A 19,804-nucleotide genomic window follows, 5' to 3' on the forward strand; every position below is an offset into this window, starting at 1 on the left:
TTGGCTTCTCTCGATGGGAAGATTGTTGCTTGGACAGAGCCATCACTGCGGGGTCGGATGGGCTATGATGGTGGAAATTCTTGGTTAGCGAGCAGGAGCTAAGGTTTCTTATAGACAGTGACAGTTGGGAGATGATATCGGCCTGATGATGATAGTCAGAAGAACGAGATATATATGAGCGTGATGAAGATCTTGTGATAAAGCATGAAGGCATGACTTTGTTTGCCTGAGTTCATGAGACAGTTCAGGTGGTGTCTGGTGTTTCTGACGTTATTCTACTATCTTCGCATGTTTGAAGCAATGGCGTTTGGGCTGCATGGAAGGAAGTGGTAGTAGCGACAAGGTGAGTGCTGTCTTCTGGGAATGAGACACATGAATCATCGTCGAGTCTCGTCTGTGTCGAAAAGCGCATTCTCTTGACTGCTGTGTACATGGCGTTGCGCTGCATTGCTCCACGCTCGCTCTTCAAAAGGTCTGCCGGTGTCTCGCAGCTGCATTAGCATGTGTTCAGGTCGGTCAAAGGGCACCTTTGCCAGTCATCAGTTGTCTAACCACCGAGAGAAACCGTAAGAGTGACGACAGACCCTAATACCTCACTTCCACGCACGGCCCTTCCATCTCATGTTCCCCCGTTCCCAAAACTGCGATAAGGTGTGTATCCCATACCAGGCGCTCCTGCGTGTCCGTGATAGGCAGGCGGGTGCGCCAAGCCATGGATTGTAGCGAACGTCGTTCGCCCAATTTTACCCCTCCTTGTCAGGCACACAATAAGCTTTCGGAACATGGTAGCGCGCGCACCTGCACCCTTTTCAACGTCGCCGGTTACGTCAAGCGTGCCCCGGTGTTCTGGACTGCGGAGCGCGAGATGTGGGGACATGGCCTGAGGTTTGACGTTGGGGCATGGCGGCGTGGTTCTGTTGATGACTTTGGTTTGGGAGACGCAATGGCATCGGGGTTTGACCTGCGCATGCACACCCACTTGGGCTACGACGGATCTCGAGCGCACCGATGCTACCCGCGATCATGGCACATATGACGTCGCTCCTCCTCCGGTCTGCTCCTCCTTTCGTCGCTCTCGACCGCTGATGTCTTCTCAGAACGTCGACACTGCACTGTGATCTCGTCCAGGTTCGTCAATTTTCGCGGTTTGATCGCCGGGGGGTTAGTACTATACGAGACACCCGTACCATGCCAGCCTGTACCAATTATTTCCTTGCATGGATATACAACGGCCTCTACAGTCTCGCTGACATGACACCGATCTTGGCAGGGTGCCACGAACCATAGAAACTGGATACTCATGATCCTATGGAAGCTCCTACAGTCCTCTACTGATCGACGGGAGATGTCTTTATCTTGAGGTACCAAGACTACTGATTCGGGGGTGACATCTGCCGTATAGCACATCTGCGACCTCAGCTCTTAAGGAGTTGTCACGCGCGAATCTGAGTGGCAGGAAGTTAGAGTAGCTATTGAAGGCACTCGAAGAGAGCGCTTGTCGGTGCGCGCGGTATTGTTACACATGTCTTCCTCCTCCGTCTATCTAGACGTACACTCATTGATGACATTGTGCGCGAGTCTCACCTCTCTCTACAATGCGAATGGCGACAATGTCCCTGTCCGTTCCAAACGAGAAGTGCCGTGCCTCTCGGAGGTTTACGCGGCAGACAAGTGCCGAAATCTGGAATTGATTGCAATGGTGTAGCACTGTGGCTAGGTCTTCAACATTAACGCGGGGATTTCTCAAAGTCATAGCCGTTATTGGTCACATGCAGAGGTCTTTAATCAACGGATAAAGCATATCCACACCAGACACCCATCGATGCCATGGAGCAGGGTTGACAACAAGATACCAAGACTCGAAGCTATTGACAATCCTTCAGCTTAAGATCGTTGGCGGTCCTTCGCGCATCTTCCAGCAAGAATTCACCCACAAGAACCATACAAAGATACACGACAATGAAGTGGTACCAGATCGCCGCTCTCGCAGTGCCTGCACAGGCCGCACTACGCTTCGGGTGCTCAACCTTGAGCATCCAACGGCTTGACCCGCTCGTTGAGCCAGGTAAACTTCCTTCAGCTCATGTTCATCAAATTGTCGGTGGCAATGCATTCAACGCGACTATGCAGGAAGACCCATCTACTTTGGCTACCTGCACAACGTGCACGTTCTCAGAGGACTTCAGGTTTGGCAGCCTTCTCACGCCTTCCAACTGAAGCTGATAGATGTAGCAATTACTGGACCGCCGCGATGTTCTTCAAACACACCAACGGCTCGTACAAGCGAGTGCCTATCATGCAGAACAGTGCCTTGCCGAACGGCATCAACGGTGGCATGAGTGAGTGTTACCGTACCAGACGAAAGTGACATACACTAATCGGGTGTCTACCTCATCGCAGCCATCTACTACACACAGCAAGACTTCAACGGGAATGGTAACCAGAAGATTACCGCGTTTCCCAAGGTCAGTCATACTGCGACACATCCAACACATTACTGACCGGCTCAGGGCTTCCGGATGACTGTAGGTTCGCCTACAACCAATACAGTAGAAGATGCGAAGAAGCACCCAGGCCTTCGCTTTGTGTGTCTGCAAGACAAGAACACCCGCTTCCCAGAGAGCCCAGACTTCCCGCCCAAGGCCTGCAAAGGTGGCATCATGACTGTGCATCACTTCCCGTCGTAAGTCTTTGCCTTGTAGCAGATTCATCTGAGAGGGTACTGACATATGCATCAGTTGCTGGGACGGTAAGAACGTCGACTCGCCCAACCACCAAGATCATATGTACAACACAGCCAAGGAGGCATTCGCGGTTGCCGGCGCATGTCCGTCTTCGCACCCAGTGCGCATGCCACAGGTTGCCTATGAGACTCTCTGGGATACTACTCAATTCAGCAGCATGTGGCCCAAGGACGGCTCCAACCCTTTCTTCCTCTCTTACAACGACAACAAGGGCTATGGTACCCATGCGGACTACCTCTTTGGCTGGAAAGACGACAGTCTACAGAAGGCTATGGACAACAACTGCATGTTCCAAGCTTGCGAGAATGGAAGACCTTTGAAGGTATGTGATTCATATGGGTTCTTGAAGCATGGTGTGGCTGCTAACGAGGAGTTGTAGAGTCAGAATGTTCAGGCCATGAACCAATGCCAAGTCACGAGCGCTATCAAGGAGAATATCGATGGCTGTAAGTTGTTCTTCTAGTCACACTGTGACGTTTTTTTACTGACAACTATTATCAGGGCTTGACCGTATGCCCGGTATGGCAATGTAGATGAGCGGTAAGGAGAAGCACGAGTCAAGGCTCGTACTTTCGGCGATACCAAATTGTGATCTTCTTCATCTGCGGACTTCGTATCTACACAAATTCAGTCGTTTCTGAGTCGCGTTTTTCCGTCACTTTTGCCACATCCTCGGAGATGTTTTGTCTCTAGAGACGGTGTTGATGAAGACTGTCCCGCATCGCAGTCTAGACTTTTCGGCAAGCGAACCCGCAAGCCATCATGTATGCTTTTTCTCCCATCCAGACCCTCAAACGCCACATTCCAGGCCATCCAGACATACATACTATGCAGTGCTCGCGTCCTCCATCGTGAGCCTCAGATACAGACACAGCTTACGCACTAGATCATGCGCGCGACACCGTGCAGTGAGATGCATAGCTCAGCGGTTTCACCACCAGGATGGTGCTCCGATGCAGCCCGACCTTTGCGCTGGCTCCACCGCGATGCCATGTGCCAGGAACCCGCAATTGTCAGACAGCGGCGGGCCGTGCGTCCACGGAAACCACGTTGCGACCACGTGGTGAGCATGCATTTCCATGCAGGCGCTCGGACGTTGGATGAAAGGTTCTGTCGTGCTGCCGCTTTGGGGAGCATGTGGGGTTGGGCAGGCGATTGCGCATGTGAGGATATGGTTGGAAGGCGTACGGGTTGGTGGGCAATGGGGGACGGGGTTGAAGCTTGGGGTTGCTTTGGCTACTGGTGGGTGGGCAAACCTTATCGGCGACGCATCTGCAAGATCATTTTGACGTGCATTTTCTCACATGCGCTCGCCAAATGTCAAATGCGGTGGTCGAGATTAACTGGAATGGAAAGGGGGCGGCACTCTGTGCCTTGACGTTTAGCTGCTCATTGCCAGACTGCAGCGTCCTCCGGTGCCCAAACGCCTGGGCGAGCTGATTAACTAGTGCGAGGGATCAGCTGCAGTCACTTCAAAGAAGCCGAGACGCTGCATTGATTAACCTAGGGACTTCGGGCTGACGGGTGATGGGGCATGCGATACTGTCGATATTCACGGCTCCCGTTTCGCGAGGAATGGATGTCTCATAGATAATGCAAGGAGTTCTTCAGTCAGGGAACAAGTGCATGGCTCATGCCATGACCAGACCAGGAGCGGCAATGCGCGGGCACCGGTGGAGACGAAGCTAAACCTAAGCAACACGGGGCCCTGTAGCGGCCAACGTGGGTTCTGGGTTCCCGCAGAAAAACGTGGCATAGGCGATGCAAGCGTGGGCGGTGGTCAAGGGGATTGGTCGGGTGTCGCGGTCGGCGTGAATGGCTTGAGTGGAGGCTGACTGCATGCAACTCACTCAGCACTTTATCGAAATGCAAGTATCCCTAGATACAGTATCCTTACGTGCGGCCGTTTCAGAGCCGTCTGGTGGTTGCCATGATGCCGGTGGTGGTAGTGGTAGAGGGGTCGCTCTTTCCTTGCTTACAGCCGCAGCTGCCTACATAACCGCGTCGTGTTCGTCGGCGGCGGGCCTTCTGCTACGCGTCTTGACCACGCACATGCCGCTGCTTGTCTGCAAGGCTGACGTCTTAGAATCCTACCAAACATCACCGCCGCCCGTTGCGACTCGCTAACCGTGGCGCCCCTGCGCGTGCATCTTGCTACTCACGACGCCCCTTGCCGATCTGGGCCCTTTGAAACGCGCAGGAGTAAGGCAGGCTGAGCACAGGACTTCTACCGACTACAACACCCATCTCCTCGCTTTTCTCTACAGACCCAGCACGGACACCGGCCTCTGACTGCTCTGTCTGCGTGCGCCCTCTCTTATACCCTTCAATCGCCGTCGTACGATTGCAGTTCCGGCGACCTAGCAAGCAGCACGCTATCCCCGCCCACCTACTAACCACCGGACTCGCCGTGGCGCGCATCATGACAAACTCTCTTGAGTCCTCGCGGCCCATGCTTGCCAACGTAAGTCATTCTCCCGTATCCACTGCCCGTTTCAGACGTCCCCTGCGTGTGGTCGATGCTCGCCGAGGAGCACCTGCACCGCGTGCTTGACATTCACTCCTTTGCGCCTTCCCTTCCCTTCACACTCACCACACAAACACCTGCCTTTGCGCTCCAACACGCCCGCACCAACACAAACACGCACACCACACGGCGACCATGTCGGAACAAGCACAGTCTAACGAGAAGAAGTCGGCCGCCAACCGCGCATCCACCCGCATGTCCACCTACAGCGCCACACCCACCCTCACACCCTCCATCGCGCCCTCGCACCTCTCGCAAGCCTCGTCAACAGCCGGCGACCCCAAGTCACACGACATCAAGACATGGAACGCGGGATTTGACCGCCTCGAAGACAAGCGCCTGGTCCAACAACGGTACGCCCTCAACGAGCGCAAGACAGACGACATGAGCAAGCTGGCGCTGGGAGCAAAGCTGGACCGCGCACTCGCACGTCGCATGTCAGGTCAAGACGCCGTCTTCCGGCCAAAGGGCGCAGAGAAGAAGGAGATTCAGACATAAGCCATGAGGATTGTCGCGAACACCACTTTTCATCTTTTTCGTTCAGGGAAGCCGCGCGATTCGACAGCTGCTCGCAGCCACAGCCGGCCATGCACACGGTCACATTCCTTATGGGGCACGGATTTTGGGGGTTTAGCATGCGAGATATCTGTTCTCGCGCGGGAGGGAGCACACGCAGGTACAATCGAGGGGCCAGGCGGCGTGTTGCTAGGCCTGGGCGACAGCCGGATCCGCAGCAGGACACAAAGGGCTGCGAGTACTGCTAAGGAGGACCATTCATCACTCTCCGAGACATGACGGCTTCGGATTGAGAGCTTTCTTCGACACTACTATACCAAGGCGTTACATTTCCTACTACTAATTCCATTTCCCGTTCCAATGCTGCATGTTGTACTCTTCACGGGCTTTTCTACGTCTGCTAGCGCCTGCCTCCTTTCACATTTATCTACTGAAATGCGAATGACTACGAAACTCCCCTCTGCCTATCAGTATCAGTATCTCTGCACGTGAAAATCGCCTCATTGTACAGTCTGAATCGCAAAACGCGCGTCTCGCAATCAATCCCACGCCAACCCGTCCCGCACCACACATCATCATCATCATCATCATCATCATCATGCCAGCCTGCCGCGAATTAATCATTAATCACCTGCAACGCGGCACGTCAAACGTCAGTTGTCAACCCACGCGGCTCGGCACACGCTGCATGCGTGTTGATCCCTTTTGCACGCGCTTTGTTTGTTTGGTGCCGTTGCTGATCACCATAACCTGCATTATTGTTTCCGCGCCTTGCTGGCGTCATTGTGGAGAAAGAGGATAGGTAAGGGGTTTTGCTGGTCCGCTGGTTTGCTGGGCGGAGGGAAACCCCCCCTAAGATCGGCGCTCGGAAGGGCTGTTTTTGGGTTGGTGGGTTTGGTGAGTTTTGGACGGATTGGATGGACCCCGAGTGGCGGAGTTGGGTCCGCGTTTGACAGACTTGACAGGAGGGAGGGAGGGTAAGCCGTTGGTGCTATTGGGAGGGTAGCAGTTTATCGATGTGATGGAGTAGTTTATTGTGTGCGAAGTTTTTTTCTTTTCTAAGTTGTTATGTGGGCTAAGGAGAGTTTTCGCGGAGGGAACGGAGGTGGTGTTTTTCGATAGATGCATTCGCTTTCGTGAACTTTGTTGTTCGCTACATGTACTATTGGCTGCGTCTGCCTGTTTGTTTTCAGATACGCATACGACTTTCGCATGATGGTGCCCCATCCTAGAGTAATGGGTGTATCTAGTCACGTTGTGAGCGCGTTACTCCGTTTTCCATTCGAATCCGATGCTATGCTCCGAGTAGCGATCGCATCAGGTGCCTGCGATCGTGATAGGGACTGAGTACAAACATCTCTGCTTAGCGTCTTTCCCTTCTGCCATCTCCTCCTCTTTCGCCATGCCAGTCCTACCATTCTACCAAAATTTCCCAGTCTTCCTCCGCTCATTGGCCAACTCCAATTGTTCTTTAATCCCCCTCAACTCTCCCCTGTGCCTCTCGTGCGTCTCCTCCAGTAACCTTGCATGCTCTTTCTTCAGCTCGACAAACTCTTCTTCTAGCTTCTCATGCCACGGGTAAAGTACGAAGATTTGAAAGCAGAGGGCTGACGAGCCAATGAGGAAGTTTGTGAGGGAGAAGGTGCGAGTTATCAACATGGCGAACTCGGCTGAGCTGGGCGCTTGTCGAACTGAATCAATGGAAGGGTTCAACAAAGAGGAGCGTCTGTTGATGTGTAGAGGTGCAGATTCCCAGGATGGGTATCGTGAGGAGGAGACTTTCTTTCGTGTTTGACTTGTGTGGCACACTTCCTGCACCAGTGGACCCGGGTGGTGATGAAGTCCTCGATCGCGAAGGCCTCGGAATGAGTGTTGAGCAAGGAACAAGGAGTGTGAACTGGGAGGAATACGCGGTGAAGGGAAGGAGACCGTCAGCTGCGCGTACAAGCTGCACTTTACGACCCAAAAGTCGCTCAGCATCAAGTCACATGCAATACTACCTTGCACTCCAATTGGAACTTTGTCTTGAAAAGTGGCATGATGGTTGCTGTTTTGGGCCAAATGGGACTAAAGCCGAAAGAAAATCAGACCACCGCGCGAAACGAACGGCATGGCTATGCATCGGCGTACCAGTACATTATCGGCGATCGAGAGCAATTTTCTTTGTTTGATCCTGCAGCATAGAAGAGAAGGAAGGAGTTCATGTGTCACAAGAGATCCAGTTTGGTGGTGCGTCGTGGTGATGATGGTTGCGGAAGGCACGCGACACCTGAGCGTGGACTAGCGCCGCGCTAACCCGAATGCCAACGCGCGTTGAAAGTGGGAAGAGCACTCCACTTCTTTGCTACATTGCAAGCTGAACAACTGCTCTTTCAATTCGAATGCATTCTTTTGATGGAAATATCCAATTACCTTCGGAATGCGGGCAGTCAAACAGCAGACCCTAATGACGTCCTCTTCAGCTACTTCAAGCATACGTCATCATGATACGAGTCCACGGGACCATCGGTAGTGCGGGTATAGCGCATCTATGTAAGCAGTGATACTGCAGCATCGATGCCTCCTCTTCAAGAAACCTCACATACGAGAGACGCTGCAAAGTGAGAGCAAAATCACAAGATGACGACCCCCAACATCGAGCTCCTCACAGCGGCCACACCCAACGGCCAAAAGATCTCCATTTTCCTCGAAGAACTCGGCATCCCCTACAAGACCACCGCCATCGATCTATCCAAAGACGAGCAGAAGTCCGCCTCATTCCTCAAAGTCAACCCCAACGGTCGCATACCCGCGATTGTTGACCACAGCCGCGACTCATACCCCGTCTTTGAGTCTGGAGCCATCTTCCTCTATCTCGCCGAACACTACGACAAAGATTTCAAATTCAGCTTTCAGGATAGTGACGAGAAGATGGAAATGATACAGTGGCTCTTCTTCCAGAACGCCGGCGTGGGCCCAATGCAAGGACAAGCGAACCATTTCGTGCGCTACGCACCCGAGAAGATTGACTATGGCACGAAGAGATATAAGAATGAGACAAAACGCCTCTATTCGGTACTAGAAGCGCGACTCCAGGATAGAGACTATCTCGCAGGCAAAGGTCGCGGCAAGTACAGTATTGCGGATATCACGACCTTTACATGGGTTCGGTGGGCACCATGGGCGGGGATTGAGATGACTAAGTTCCCGAAGCTAAAGAAGTGGTGTGAGGAGATTGAGGAGAGAGATGCGGTCAAGAGAGGGCTTTTGGTACCGTCGGGCGAAGATCAGATCGAAAAGTTGAGGAGGAATCCTGATGTGCAGGATCCGTTTAAAGCGTGGGTGAGGAAGGGTCAGAAGGAGATCGCGGATACGCATGGGAACTAGTAAGCCCGTAGTGCAAAACGTTGCTAAAGATAGTACCCAGGCAAGTATACACTGCCTCAAGAGCTATCTAGTTGTTAACAATTAATTATATGCATGTAGCAACGTGCAACCCGAGTCCTAGCTATCCCTAGTGCCCCTACGGCATAACCCTACGTATGATCCTCAGCATACTCCCATTCTCATGAACGAGATCGAAAAAACCTTCCTCGCGGTTGCAGGAAATGTCATGAAGGAAGGCAGGACAGAGTTCCCGAACTGTCAAGGTTCCGTCCTTCAGAAATTGGAAGATAGTACCGTTTTTGAGATTGGGATCTAAAGGGCACACCGAGGTGTCCTCTTTTATGATCATCTTATGACCACGATCAATGGGGCCAATACGAGTTTGATACGGCTCTACATCGGTGGGCCGGAAATACTGTATTTCCAATAAGTCATGCTCGCCGAATCCCTCGGTAACACCCATAAGGTGACTGTAAGGAAAATTTGTTTCGAGTGGGGGCTGGCTGGCGAAGAAGGTCGGTGAGGCCCATTGGTTGATTCCTCGGTGCAGCATCTTACGGAAACGGACCAGCTGGAGCCAGCGGGGTATGTTTGTTCCTCGATACCACACGTCCTCATCGGGGCGTCTGCGTGCTGTTAATAGAGAAGTAAGGACATGGTAGGCAATGAGCCAACGAGTTTTGCGCTGCAAATCCTCGACGTGTTGGGGGAAGGCAGATTGGTCGTAGTACATGAGGGCGGCGCGGATACATTGCATTACGATTTCGCCTTGTTGGTAGTCTAGTAGCTCTGTTGCCTTTAGGCACAGCTCTGACTTGTCGGTTTCGTGCGCAAAGAGCGCAGTGATAGCTGCGCGACCTTCGTCTGTGAGACCTGTAATCTTGCGAGACGGTGGCTCACCATTGCCAAAGAACGAGGCAACCACAGCGCGACCCATATCCACGATCGACAGTGGTTTCCTATGGCGTTTTGTCTGTTCGATAATCTGAGATGCATTGCGGTGGTACCATTCGTCCAAGAAACGGGGAAGAGCAGACCAGAAACCGTCTTTCAGCAAGGCGTCCTCAATGGTTGGGCCAGAAGGATTCAGCAGCCGTGGATCTTCGGTTGTGTCGTCGTTGTATTCAATCTGGATATGAAGTGCCACAAGGTTGTCATAGAGTTGTGTAGTTTGCTGGTAGGTACTATTCGAGTTACTCGGGGGCTTCGCAGGCGGCTTTGGGATCTTCTCGAAGAGTTCGCGACGGCAAAATGGACACAGATTGCTGACCTCCTCTCCGTCTTCCGTTGCAAAGGTTATGAGAAGACAGTCTTTGTGGAGAGGATGTCGAGAGCAGTGAGGGCTTGGCTCGACGACTTCCTGGGCCGGATATTCCCACTCACCACGACATATAGCACAAGTTGGCTCGTCCGCTGGAGGGGCGACTGAGCGTAGACTGGCAATATATTCTTGTTTCGGCGGGAGCCATTCCAGCTCAGCCACGGTCTCGTCGCCGTACTTTGTAGGTATCCTGGTCTGGCGACGCGTGATCGAGAAAGTGGTGTGGTGGGTGAAAAGGAAACGAGCAATCACTTAATTGTCCAGAGTAGGAGCTCGTGTGTCAACAATGCGCAATGGCTATGTTGTGAAAGTACAAGAATCGAGATGTAGAACTGTGTTCTGCCGACTAAATTAGTGTGCAAGATAAGATGGACAAAACTGTTGAGGTAATGTGAACTTTCAGGATATAGATGTTCAGTTCTTTTCTTGTGTGAGATGCTCCATCAATGGAGTCGCCAAAGCATCTAATCTGAACTCACCATGTAAAGCCTATATCTATCGCTTGTGACCGAGTCTAAGCCCATATGATATGCCTTCTAACCAGATTCACGTCCTCGAAGGTCGAATTTGCACGTTCGCCACCCTTCCAACTATCGATCTTCAGCGGTGAGACTGGCGCACTTTCCAACGACCTTTTCTCCGCGCAATCTGGATCTTCAATAGGCTCGGGAGGTTCTGTCGGGGGCGCTCGCTCAACCTTGACAAGCATCGAAACCTTATTGAAATCCCCATTCGGTATGAAAACACGGATCTCAGTAACCCATCGATTGTGGCCAAACCGAGTCTTGTGTTGGAGGAGGAAGAACATTACTGCTACAAGGTTCGGCGATCCTAGAGACTGGTAGTTAGTGCATATCCTGTAACTGTTGAGAATTCGAGAGCTTCTGGTGAACATATCAGAGAAAGCTACAATCGTATACATACCCAGCAGAGCGATGAAGTTCTCATTCCCAGCTCTAAAGGTGTATCCTGGCGCATTCGGCACAGCATTTTGTCCCATAGCTCTGCTGATGATCTTACGCGTTTCCGGGTTTGCAACTGCCACCGTGAAGAAGTAGTTGATGTTGGACAGGCTTTCTTTGCAATGCCTATTCCAGAGACCCCAGGCAATATCCGAGCTACTTTTGAGGGCAGGCATTTCGTCCGGCTTGACGGAGGGTACATTCCATAGCTTTCTCGCCGCGTACGCGGGGCTCTCACGAGTCAGAAAGAAGATGATACCAGCCTTTGGATTTATTCCAATGGTGGAATCCGCGCCGGTAACCTAGAGCAATGTCAGCTGTATTGCGTCAAGTTGTAGCCATGTCGAATTCTACGTGCTCACATACCCTGTATCTGCGCCCTTCAACTTTGTAGTATTGATCCCTAGGATCTTCTGGTACTTCACCGTTCTTATCTTTCTCCAAGGTAGGTCCGTCTTGATGTTGGATTGTGTGACAGATGTTGTCCCCTCCATCACGTGAATCTCTATCATCTGCATGTAGCTGTTTTAGCATATCTTGAAGGCCGTGGTTTTCTTTCCCCATGACACAGTTTTCGTCAGAGTCTTCAACTTCCGGGTAGTCAGGTTCCGAGTAGCCCCAAAGTGCTAGTTCGCGTTTGAGGGTTCCATCCCAGGGAGTTTCCATTGGTAAATAGAGTTTAATAGCCTCTGGAAGATTCAAGCTCGTGGCTAGTATCAACATCCGGCCTTTGGTTAAGGCAGCATTCCATAGAACGTCATCGGCGGGTTCTGTCGTCTCGGTGTCAACTAACACGGCGGTTTCGATCCTGTCTTCGTCGATAGCAGCGCTGGAGACATTGGAGTAAGACGAGTCGAAGACGTTGGCGGTGGCAAAGGCGAGAAAGACAGCACCGAGCGCCAAGAGCTTCGAGATCATCAGGGTAGAATCTAACCCTGGTGGAGGTATTTGCGAGAGTTAAATCGTTTCCAAAGTGGAGCTCCCTGGGTACATATTTAAGCAGCTGGCGCGTAAAGGCCACACAGGTCCGGGCTTTTTCCGTTGGTAGCAATGAAAGGTCGACCAGCGCGAAAGAGCAGCAGTTCCTTATTCCCTATCGGCGATTTGATATATGAAGGAAATGAAACGTTGTAGCTACCGAGAGTCACTGTATCTCACACCGCGCGGATCTACTTCCTCAAGCGACGTTTTTGACCCGAGTACCCCAAAGATGAATGCTACCTAGATACACTTACATGTGCGAACAGATCACTCTGAGTAGACGAGACGTCGTCGCAGCCTTCGAGATAGTTTTCAAGTAGAAACGTGGACAAAAATGGTGAAAGGAGCTGCTGATTTGGATACGAGCAGATGAATGCATTATGAAGGCCATGGCCGGTATCTGCACGACATAGTTAAGCCTAGTAAATCTCGCCATCGCCTTCCTCGTCATCGTCATCTCCTCCTTCATCATCGCAATCATCGAATGTCCATGAAGAGTACCACTCATTATCCATATCGCGCACGGTATTGGTACCGCAGTGAACCTCGCCGCCGAAGTTGTGATGTGTGTTCCAGTCGTCGATGTAGATGACGTCCATACCCACACTGGCGTACAGCGACTTGAGCTTCTCGGCAAGAACATCCGTTCCGTTCACAACGGGACCCCAGGGGTTGGGAGCAATGTATGTGTCAAAGTCGGTCAAGACAATGCCGTTGATAACACCGGGGAAGAGCGCACCGACCTTCAGCTCATCTGTCGCGTTATCGGAAGAGTTTCCGCCAAATGTCGAGCCACTTGTCGCATTACCGGAAAGAATCGAGGAAATATCGCCGAAGGGATTTCCGTTGAACATCTCAGGTAGGCGAATAATCTCGTCATCGGTAACTCCTGTTGCTTCCTTGAGGATCTGTAGATTGCCCTCGATACGCTCGGCGCAGCGCTTCTGCACAGACATGAGATCCTCATTGGCAAGCAACTCACTGATAGTGATTGGCGGAACGGGAATGGCAGCACAGGCGAAATCGGAGGTGCAGTTAGCGAATGATTGGCTATCGTTCTTGCGCGAAAAGGCGTGCTCTGAGCCGTGTCCGCTGTCCTTTAGCTGCTGGAACATTTCGACGCCCATCATGGGATCGGTGACCATAACGACCCAACCACGAGGCGAATCGACAGGGATGAACTGGATAAATTCGTCAACGTGGCCGATGACCAGCCAGTCTGTATCGAGAAGAAGGGGATCTTGTGTCTCTTGAGCTTGGAAGAAGGGAAGCAGGAAGTGTTTCTGCTCGCCATGGTTGCCAAGAATCAGACGACCGGCAGGCCAAGTAGTGCCATTAATCTCGTAGGGAGGAATAGTTTCGATGTTACCACCGGAGTTGATCTCATCGCGGGCACCACCAAGCTGCTGGATAGCACCGATACCAGTGTCGCGGTAGTATTCGAAGAGCTGTCTGCCGGCAACGCGCTCGTCCTGGGGAGAACGGATCATGATACGCAGGGTGATGGGTCCGTCGGGACCGGGCATCGAAGCGAAGCCAGGCTCCATGAAGTCCTGCGCCCAGATATCATCGCTTCCGGAGAAGAGGTAAAGTTCCTCTTCGAGGCCAGACTCGTTGACGGCTGTTTGAAGGGCGTCGGTGAAGCGAAGGATCCATGGATTGCCGGTCTCATTACCTTTGACAGCAATGACCTGCTGCACAGGGTCGAGATGAGTATGGGTGAGGACAGGTGCAGCGCGAAGCATGACATCATCAGAAGAGGCACCTATCGAGCTCTCGACATCGAAGCTAATAGTAACGCGGCCGTCCCAGCCATTGGGTCGACGGGTGTCGCGTCCGTCAACACCGAGGACAAGACCCTCACGCAGAGCGGCTGCGCTGAAAGTGGAATTGCCGTCGACATAGCTCCAGGTGCTGTTTTCGCTCGCCTTGTGGAAGATGCGGACATACTTGCGCTGCACGGGATCTTTGATGTAGATGCGACCATGAGCGTCATCGGGAAGCTCAGGCAGTGGAACTGTGCGGAGCGGAGCGAGATATTGCTCGGAGCGCATGACATTGTCAGAAGCATCGTTGCAAGCATCAATTCGCTCGTTGCTGACCGAAGGACCGTTGAGGAGGGCGTTAGAGCAACGCTTGTTCGTGTCTCCAATGTTGGGGAGAAAGATGGCGCCATAGTCGGCAGTCCACTCGGTCTTGCCGTCGCAGTCCTCGCAGTCTTCCACGTCTGTGATGTCGACCGTGCCGTCTCGATTGGTATCAGCTCGGATATTGGCCTTGACCTTGCCGGTTGTAGATGCATTGGTTGGTGTTAGATCGATTGATGCGTCTGATCCACGCGAGACGACTCCGGCAAAGGCGGGACACGCAAGGCCTGATTTGAATTAGCTTTTGTCCATCTGAAAAACGATTGAGTAATGGGTAAGCTTGGTCTGATACTTACAGAGGCCTGAGAGAGCAAGAAGCGCTTGAGAACGCATCTTGAAGCTTGCTCGGAACGATGGATGTAAACTGTTCCCGACGCTTCACCAGGTGTTTATAGGATGGCCGTTCTGGAGCGATCTTAGATATAGAACGAGATGATCTTCCACTCAGTTAAACGTTGCCTCTATATACAGCTTGCCGATAGCGAGGACGTCACCGGCCGATGCCAATCTTGTTGCCATGACGTTTCCGAAAAGGGCGTTCCGTCGACAAGACCTCGGGAGGCTGTGTTCTCTGTAGATAGGCATCATACAGCCGGCGTATAGCTTGCACAACGTTACCCGAAATGAGTCGACTCCAGTAGCTTGTTAACGAGATCAGTGGATGTTGTGGATGCCCAGGTGTTGTCGCAGTGGAGACGGAGGTGATGACAGTCAAATTGGCGTTTCCGACCGGCGGATTATACGCTGGAGCCAATCAGGGTCGTCGTGTCGGGCCGATAAGATGAACTAGAACGCATGATCGGGACTCCCGTCTCCTTGTTCTTCTTCCTAACAATTGCGCGTCCTCTCAGCCCTTACTTTGACTGTGGCTTCTGTGAAAAATAGCACCGCCTCAACCATTTTGAGTTTTGTGGGTGAATTCGTACTTATAAGGTGAAGTACCCGACATACGCCACAGCCAATAACATGATCATGGATTTGCCGGTATTGACAAAGGGCCCTCGAGTGCGCACCTTCTCTCCCAAAGTTCGCACAGGATGTAATACTTGGTACGTTCTCCAGAATCGTGGTGAAGTGCAGTTGCTTTCTCTTTTTTCGTCCCCTCTTCCCACTATATCATATCGCCTCTGTACCTGCAATCCTTAAGAAAAACCGTGTTATACACCGAAGATGACCCTTCTGCGCGCGACAATTTGGGTGGTTGACACAACGGAACTTTTACTAATGTGCTTTCGCAGCAAGTAAGTGTGTTTGGGTGTTGTCTCGCCATTGCACCATCTCTTTCTTCATACCAGGATTTCTGTTCCGCAATTGAGTATGGAAATACTGTGGCATCCAAGATCGCCCACCATATCAGGTTCAACATACTGACATGCCGCGTGTTGATCTACAGAATACGCCGAAAGAAATGTGACGAAGAGAAACCAACATGCCGTCGATGTAGAGAGGGCCAAGTGAAGTGTGATGGGTATGCGCCATTGCCACCTCAAAAGAAGCAATCACCTACTGGAGAGAAAGCCATACAAGCCTCTGCAGCAAGCAAGTGCACCGTCGCTCGTCGTCAGACGCGTAGCATATCCCCAGACGTCGGATCTGGCTTTGGCCTTTTCGGTAGCGCGCGCGAACGGCTCTTCTTCTACCATTTCTGCTCCATCACCATCGTCGATTTCGTCCGTCTCGCCACTCCGAAAGACTTCTGGTCCCGAAGAGTGCTTCCAATGAGCCATAACGAGCCTGCGGTGCGACATGCAGTGGTTGCGCTCGGTGCAGCCCATCAGCTCTACCTCCAAAAGCTTTCAGCGCCTCTTCTGGATGATACAAACGAGTCGATGGCCCGTCTGGAAGTCATCGCCACACAGCATTATAACAAAGCCATTGGAGACTTAGTGAGCATCAAGGATTCTCAGACGTCAACAACCGTTAATGCTGAGGTCACGATTCTGACCTGCTGTTTACTCTTTGTGTGCTTGGAGAACTTGCTCGGTCGCTTTGACGAGGGCATTCGTCACATGCGGGCCGGCGCACGTCTGTTGGAAACATGCAACCTGTCGGCCGCTTCAAACGACTCAAAACAGCTGATGCAGGAGATCGGGACCGTGTTACTTCGCTTCGGTGTGGACGCAGCCATGCTCGTCGACGACGAAGACGTCATCTCCGACATGACACCATACGCCACGCCATTGATCGAAATTGACGAAGAGCGTACACCATTTTCAAGCGTCCCAGAATGCAAAGAGGCCTTATGGGACCTAGAAATCAGGCTGTTCAATACCGATCCTGGTTGTGATGGAGATGAAGAGACTACGATAGATCGTGGTCTAGATAACGAAACGATAGAGCTCACCGCATCTTTCGAGCGTTGGAAGAAGAAGTTCGACCTCCTCGTCTCAGCTTTGGCCGACTCACGGAGTTTACCGAAGGAAGTTCAGCGCGAACTACTTGTCCTCATGCTTCGCAGATGCGCACTGGAAATAATCCTACTTCCAGAGACTGAAGACAACGACGAAGAGTTATCGAGGCTCAACTATGAGCTCCTGGACATGGCGGGGCATTTGTATAGTATGGAGGCATCGTGGTTGGGACGGCCAATGTTCACGCTGGATAGCGACACGATTCCTTCGCTGTTTTTTACAGCGACATTCTGCGAGGACCCTATCTTGGTTCAGCGCATCATCACTCTTTTACGCCAATCTCGGCGGCGAGAAGGCCCTTGGGATAGCTGGGAAGCTGCGAATAAGCTTGAGCTAGGGCCAAAGAAACTGTGTAGTGTTAGCAATTAGCTGGCTTCAATTCAACATACTGCTCCAACTAAGCTTGAGAAAAGCCATGAAAGATGACTGGTCAAAGCCGTAGTTCAGCGTCGAATATGGTCCTGCGCAATCAGTTGCGAAAGAAAAGATGTAGTGGTGGATCCGAGGTGCTCTTCTTCTGCTTCAGCCTTGTGGTGGATTTGCCACAAAGACTGGATAAAGTTCCGTGGAGAGTGTATACGCATCATATAGACGGTATGCGAAGGATGGTGCATTGACAAGTCTGGTTGGAGGGTATAGCGAAGGAAGAGGAGAAACGCGCGATGATGCGGGTAGCTGTGCGGGGCTGCCAGCCATCAGGCTCACAACGCGCCTGCCATCTCCGCCTCCTCACACAAAGTCTTCTCTCAGTATAACATCACCACCGCGTCCTCAACCATTTCGGCGACTATCGTGCATATCGCATTGATCCTGTTTAGAGCGGCAGCTATTTCGATGTTGGTGTAATACGTGAGAAAGACCTTGTGGCACTTCGTGTCAGTGCCACTAGGATCCGTATCGACCGCGGAGCGCGTCTCAACCCTCCAGGGCTGATGTCTCTTACCAACACTTCTTCGCCTTCCATGCCCACGCAGCCACATGTGAAGAGCGGTCATTGATCACTCTTGGCTCGACCGACTGATGTCATATTTGAGTCTACTAACGCGACATGCACACGCCGTAGCTACCGGCGGAGAGGTGCAGCCTACCCCATTTCATTATGACGACACGATGCGCGACGCGTTCTGGGGCAACGCGATATATCCTAAGGTCTCGCCTGGATTGAAACAACAGTCTACCATACAGATAAGAAGAACAAGTAAGGTATTGAACAGCCAGCTAGACCTAAAGCATCATGGACACCATCAAAAAAGCCATTGGCAGCGCCTTCGATCCCAACACAGACATCCCCGAGCTCAGCGGAAAGGTAAGCTGATCCCTCCCTCTACATGTGCAGGTTTCTAACGTCTTTTTCAGGTCTATGTCGTAACAGGCGGCTCCGCTGGAATCGGATACGGCATCGTCGCGCACCTCCTTCAGCACAACCCCGCGAAAATTTACCTCCTGTCGAACAAAGAAGAGCACGCCGACGAAGCTCAGGAAGCGCTCAAGGAATGGGGTGACATAAGCAAAGTGGAGTGGCGAAAGTGCAATCTCGAAGATTTCAAGCAGGTCGATGAAGTAGCCAAGTCGCTGGCGAAAGAGCTGGACAGGCTTGATGCTTTGGTCTGCAATGCGGGTTTGGGCGTCGGCGTATACAACGAGACGCGCGATGGTCTGGATAGCCACATGCAGGTCAACATCTTCTCGCAGGCCCATCTCACGCTCATGCTATTGCCTATACTGCAGAAGACACCCGACTCGCGCATTGTACACCAATCTTCCGACCTACACAGGGGAGCCGACTCGAGCATGAAGTTTGAGTCCATCCAGGAAATCAACCAAGACATTGGTGCGATGAAGCTCTATAACCGCACCAAGCTAGCGCAGATCCTCTTTCTTCGCGAGCTGTACCTCCGTATCAAGGCTGGAGAGTTCGGTCAAGTCACAGAGAGCACGGGCTTACCGTGGATCAACGCGACGCACCCTGGTGGCGTGATAACGGATCAGCAAGATCAAGCAATCGAGGCCTATGGCACTGCTGGAAAGATTGGGGTCAAAGCCGTGCGACCGTTCATGAAAGACCCAGTAGCGGAGGGGTGTCGCCCAGCCTTGTTTGCCGCAGCGTCGCCCGATGTTCCGAAGGAGCAGATTCAAGTAAGTCGACTCTGGAAGTCCTCTTCATCAGAAACTCAAGCTAATTGCCAACAGAACTCCTACATCGTTCCTGATAAGAAGGTCCAAGAAGCGTCCAAGCAGGCCAGGGATGAGAAGTTGCAGAGAAACTTGTGGAGGCTAACCAAGGAAGTCCTGGAGTCGAAGATTGATAGCTTGCCATACGAGATGAAAACTGAAGTTGTCAACACTGCGTAGACCGAGGGTAAATAGCGGTCCGATTCTGGATGGATAATGTCCGATTATGACTCAGGTGCTTGTTAGATACGCTCCACAGTTTATCACACTTGCGTCTAATGAACGATGCCACATACTCAAGTTCCATGGAAGGGAGACGAACTAAACGCGACTCACGCGCCAGCTATGTGTATGACGCGTTACATAACCCAAAGCTCAACCCCAAAGCAAGGTCATATCCCACTACAAAGCGTATGCAGCGTCTAGATCAAGACCTATAAGCTGCTATCACAGTCTTGATCGTCGCAACCCCAGCATGTAGTTTGAAGGGCGTGTTGTGGTGCCCCGCTAACGTCATAGTACCAAGTGGGGTTCCAAGAGGCTCTGGGCAACTTCAACTGTACAGTCATGATGCGGTATATAATCGCCAACATCGCTTTCAAAACCATCATTACAAATCTCAGTTGTCTCAAGTGTCTCAAACCCAAACACAATTTT

The 19,804-nt window shown here is 52.0% G+C and overlaps 7 protein-coding genes across 7 annotated transcripts; 5 read left to right on the forward strand and 2 right to left on the reverse strand.

Moving 5' to 3' along the window:
* Nucleotides 1-2,251: 2,251 nt before the first annotated feature.
* J4E84_003285 (uncharacterized protein) lies at nt 2,252-3,277 on the forward strand (the record flags this gene model as incomplete). The annotated part of the gene is made up of 6 exons (XM_049385902.1): nt 2,252-2,339; nt 2,401-2,465; nt 2,511-2,683; nt 2,739-3,066; nt 3,124-3,190; nt 3,246-3,277. The coding sequence occupies 6 exons, from the start codon at nt 2,252-2,254 to the stop codon at nt 3,275-3,277; spliced, it is 753 nt and encodes a 250-aa protein (XP_049246779.1).
* Nucleotides 3,278-5,166: 1,889 nt separating this feature from the next.
* On the forward strand, nt 5,167-5,769 carry J4E84_003286 (uncharacterized protein; the record flags this gene model as incomplete). The annotated part of the gene is made up of 2 exons (XM_049385903.1): nt 5,167-5,208; nt 5,440-5,769. The coding sequence occupies 2 exons, from the start codon at nt 5,167-5,169 to the stop codon at nt 5,767-5,769; spliced, it is 372 nt and encodes a 123-aa protein (XP_049246780.1).
* A 2,637-nt stretch (nt 5,770-8,406) lies between these two features.
* Nucleotides 8,407-9,153, forward strand: J4E84_003287 (uncharacterized protein; the record flags this gene model as incomplete). Its single annotated transcript, XM_049385904.1, has 1 exon — nt 8,407-9,153. One exon carries the CDS (start codon nt 8,407-8,409, stop codon nt 9,151-9,153), a length of 747 nt encoding a protein of 248 aa, XP_049246781.1.
* Nucleotides 9,154-9,289: 136 nt separating this feature from the next.
* J4E84_003288 (uncharacterized protein) lies at nt 9,290-12,354 on the reverse strand (the record flags this gene model as incomplete). Its single annotated transcript, XM_049385905.1, has 4 exons — nt 9,290-10,669; nt 11,016-11,305; nt 11,399-11,738; nt 11,803-12,354. The coding sequence occupies 4 exons, from the start codon at nt 12,352-12,354 to the stop codon at nt 9,290-9,292; spliced, it is 2,562 nt and encodes an 853-aa protein (XP_049246782.1).
* Nucleotides 12,355-12,836: 482 nt separating this feature from the next.
* J4E84_003289 (uncharacterized protein) lies at nt 12,837-14,897 on the reverse strand (the record flags this gene model as incomplete). Its single annotated transcript, XM_049385906.1, has 2 exons — nt 12,837-14,791; nt 14,861-14,897. 2 exons carry the CDS (start codon nt 14,895-14,897, stop codon nt 12,837-12,839), a joined length of 1,992 nt encoding a protein of 663 aa, XP_049246783.1.
* Nucleotides 14,898-16,282: 1,385 nt separating this feature from the next.
* On the forward strand, nt 16,283-17,344 carry J4E84_003290 (uncharacterized protein; the record flags this gene model as incomplete). Its single annotated transcript, XM_049385907.1, has 1 exon — nt 16,283-17,344. One exon carries the CDS (start codon nt 16,283-16,285, stop codon nt 17,342-17,344), a length of 1,062 nt encoding a protein of 353 aa, XP_049246784.1.
* Nucleotides 17,345-18,209: 865 nt separating this feature from the next.
* J4E84_003291 (uncharacterized protein) lies at nt 18,210-19,327 on the forward strand (the record flags this gene model as incomplete). The annotated part of the gene is made up of 3 exons (XM_049385908.1): nt 18,210-18,281; nt 18,332-19,111; nt 19,166-19,327. 3 exons carry the CDS (start codon nt 18,210-18,212, stop codon nt 19,325-19,327), a joined length of 1,014 nt encoding a protein of 337 aa, XP_049246785.1.
* Between the last annotated feature and the right edge of the window lie 477 nt (nt 19,328-19,804).

This window comes from Alternaria hordeiaustralica, assembly GCF_023758085.1.
Source record: "Alternaria hordeiaustralica strain BMP 2776 chromosome Unknown scaffold_4, whole genome shotgun sequence".
NCBI classification, from domain to species: Eukaryota; Fungi; Ascomycota; class Dothideomycetes; order Pleosporales; family Pleosporaceae; genus Alternaria; species Alternaria hordeiaustralica.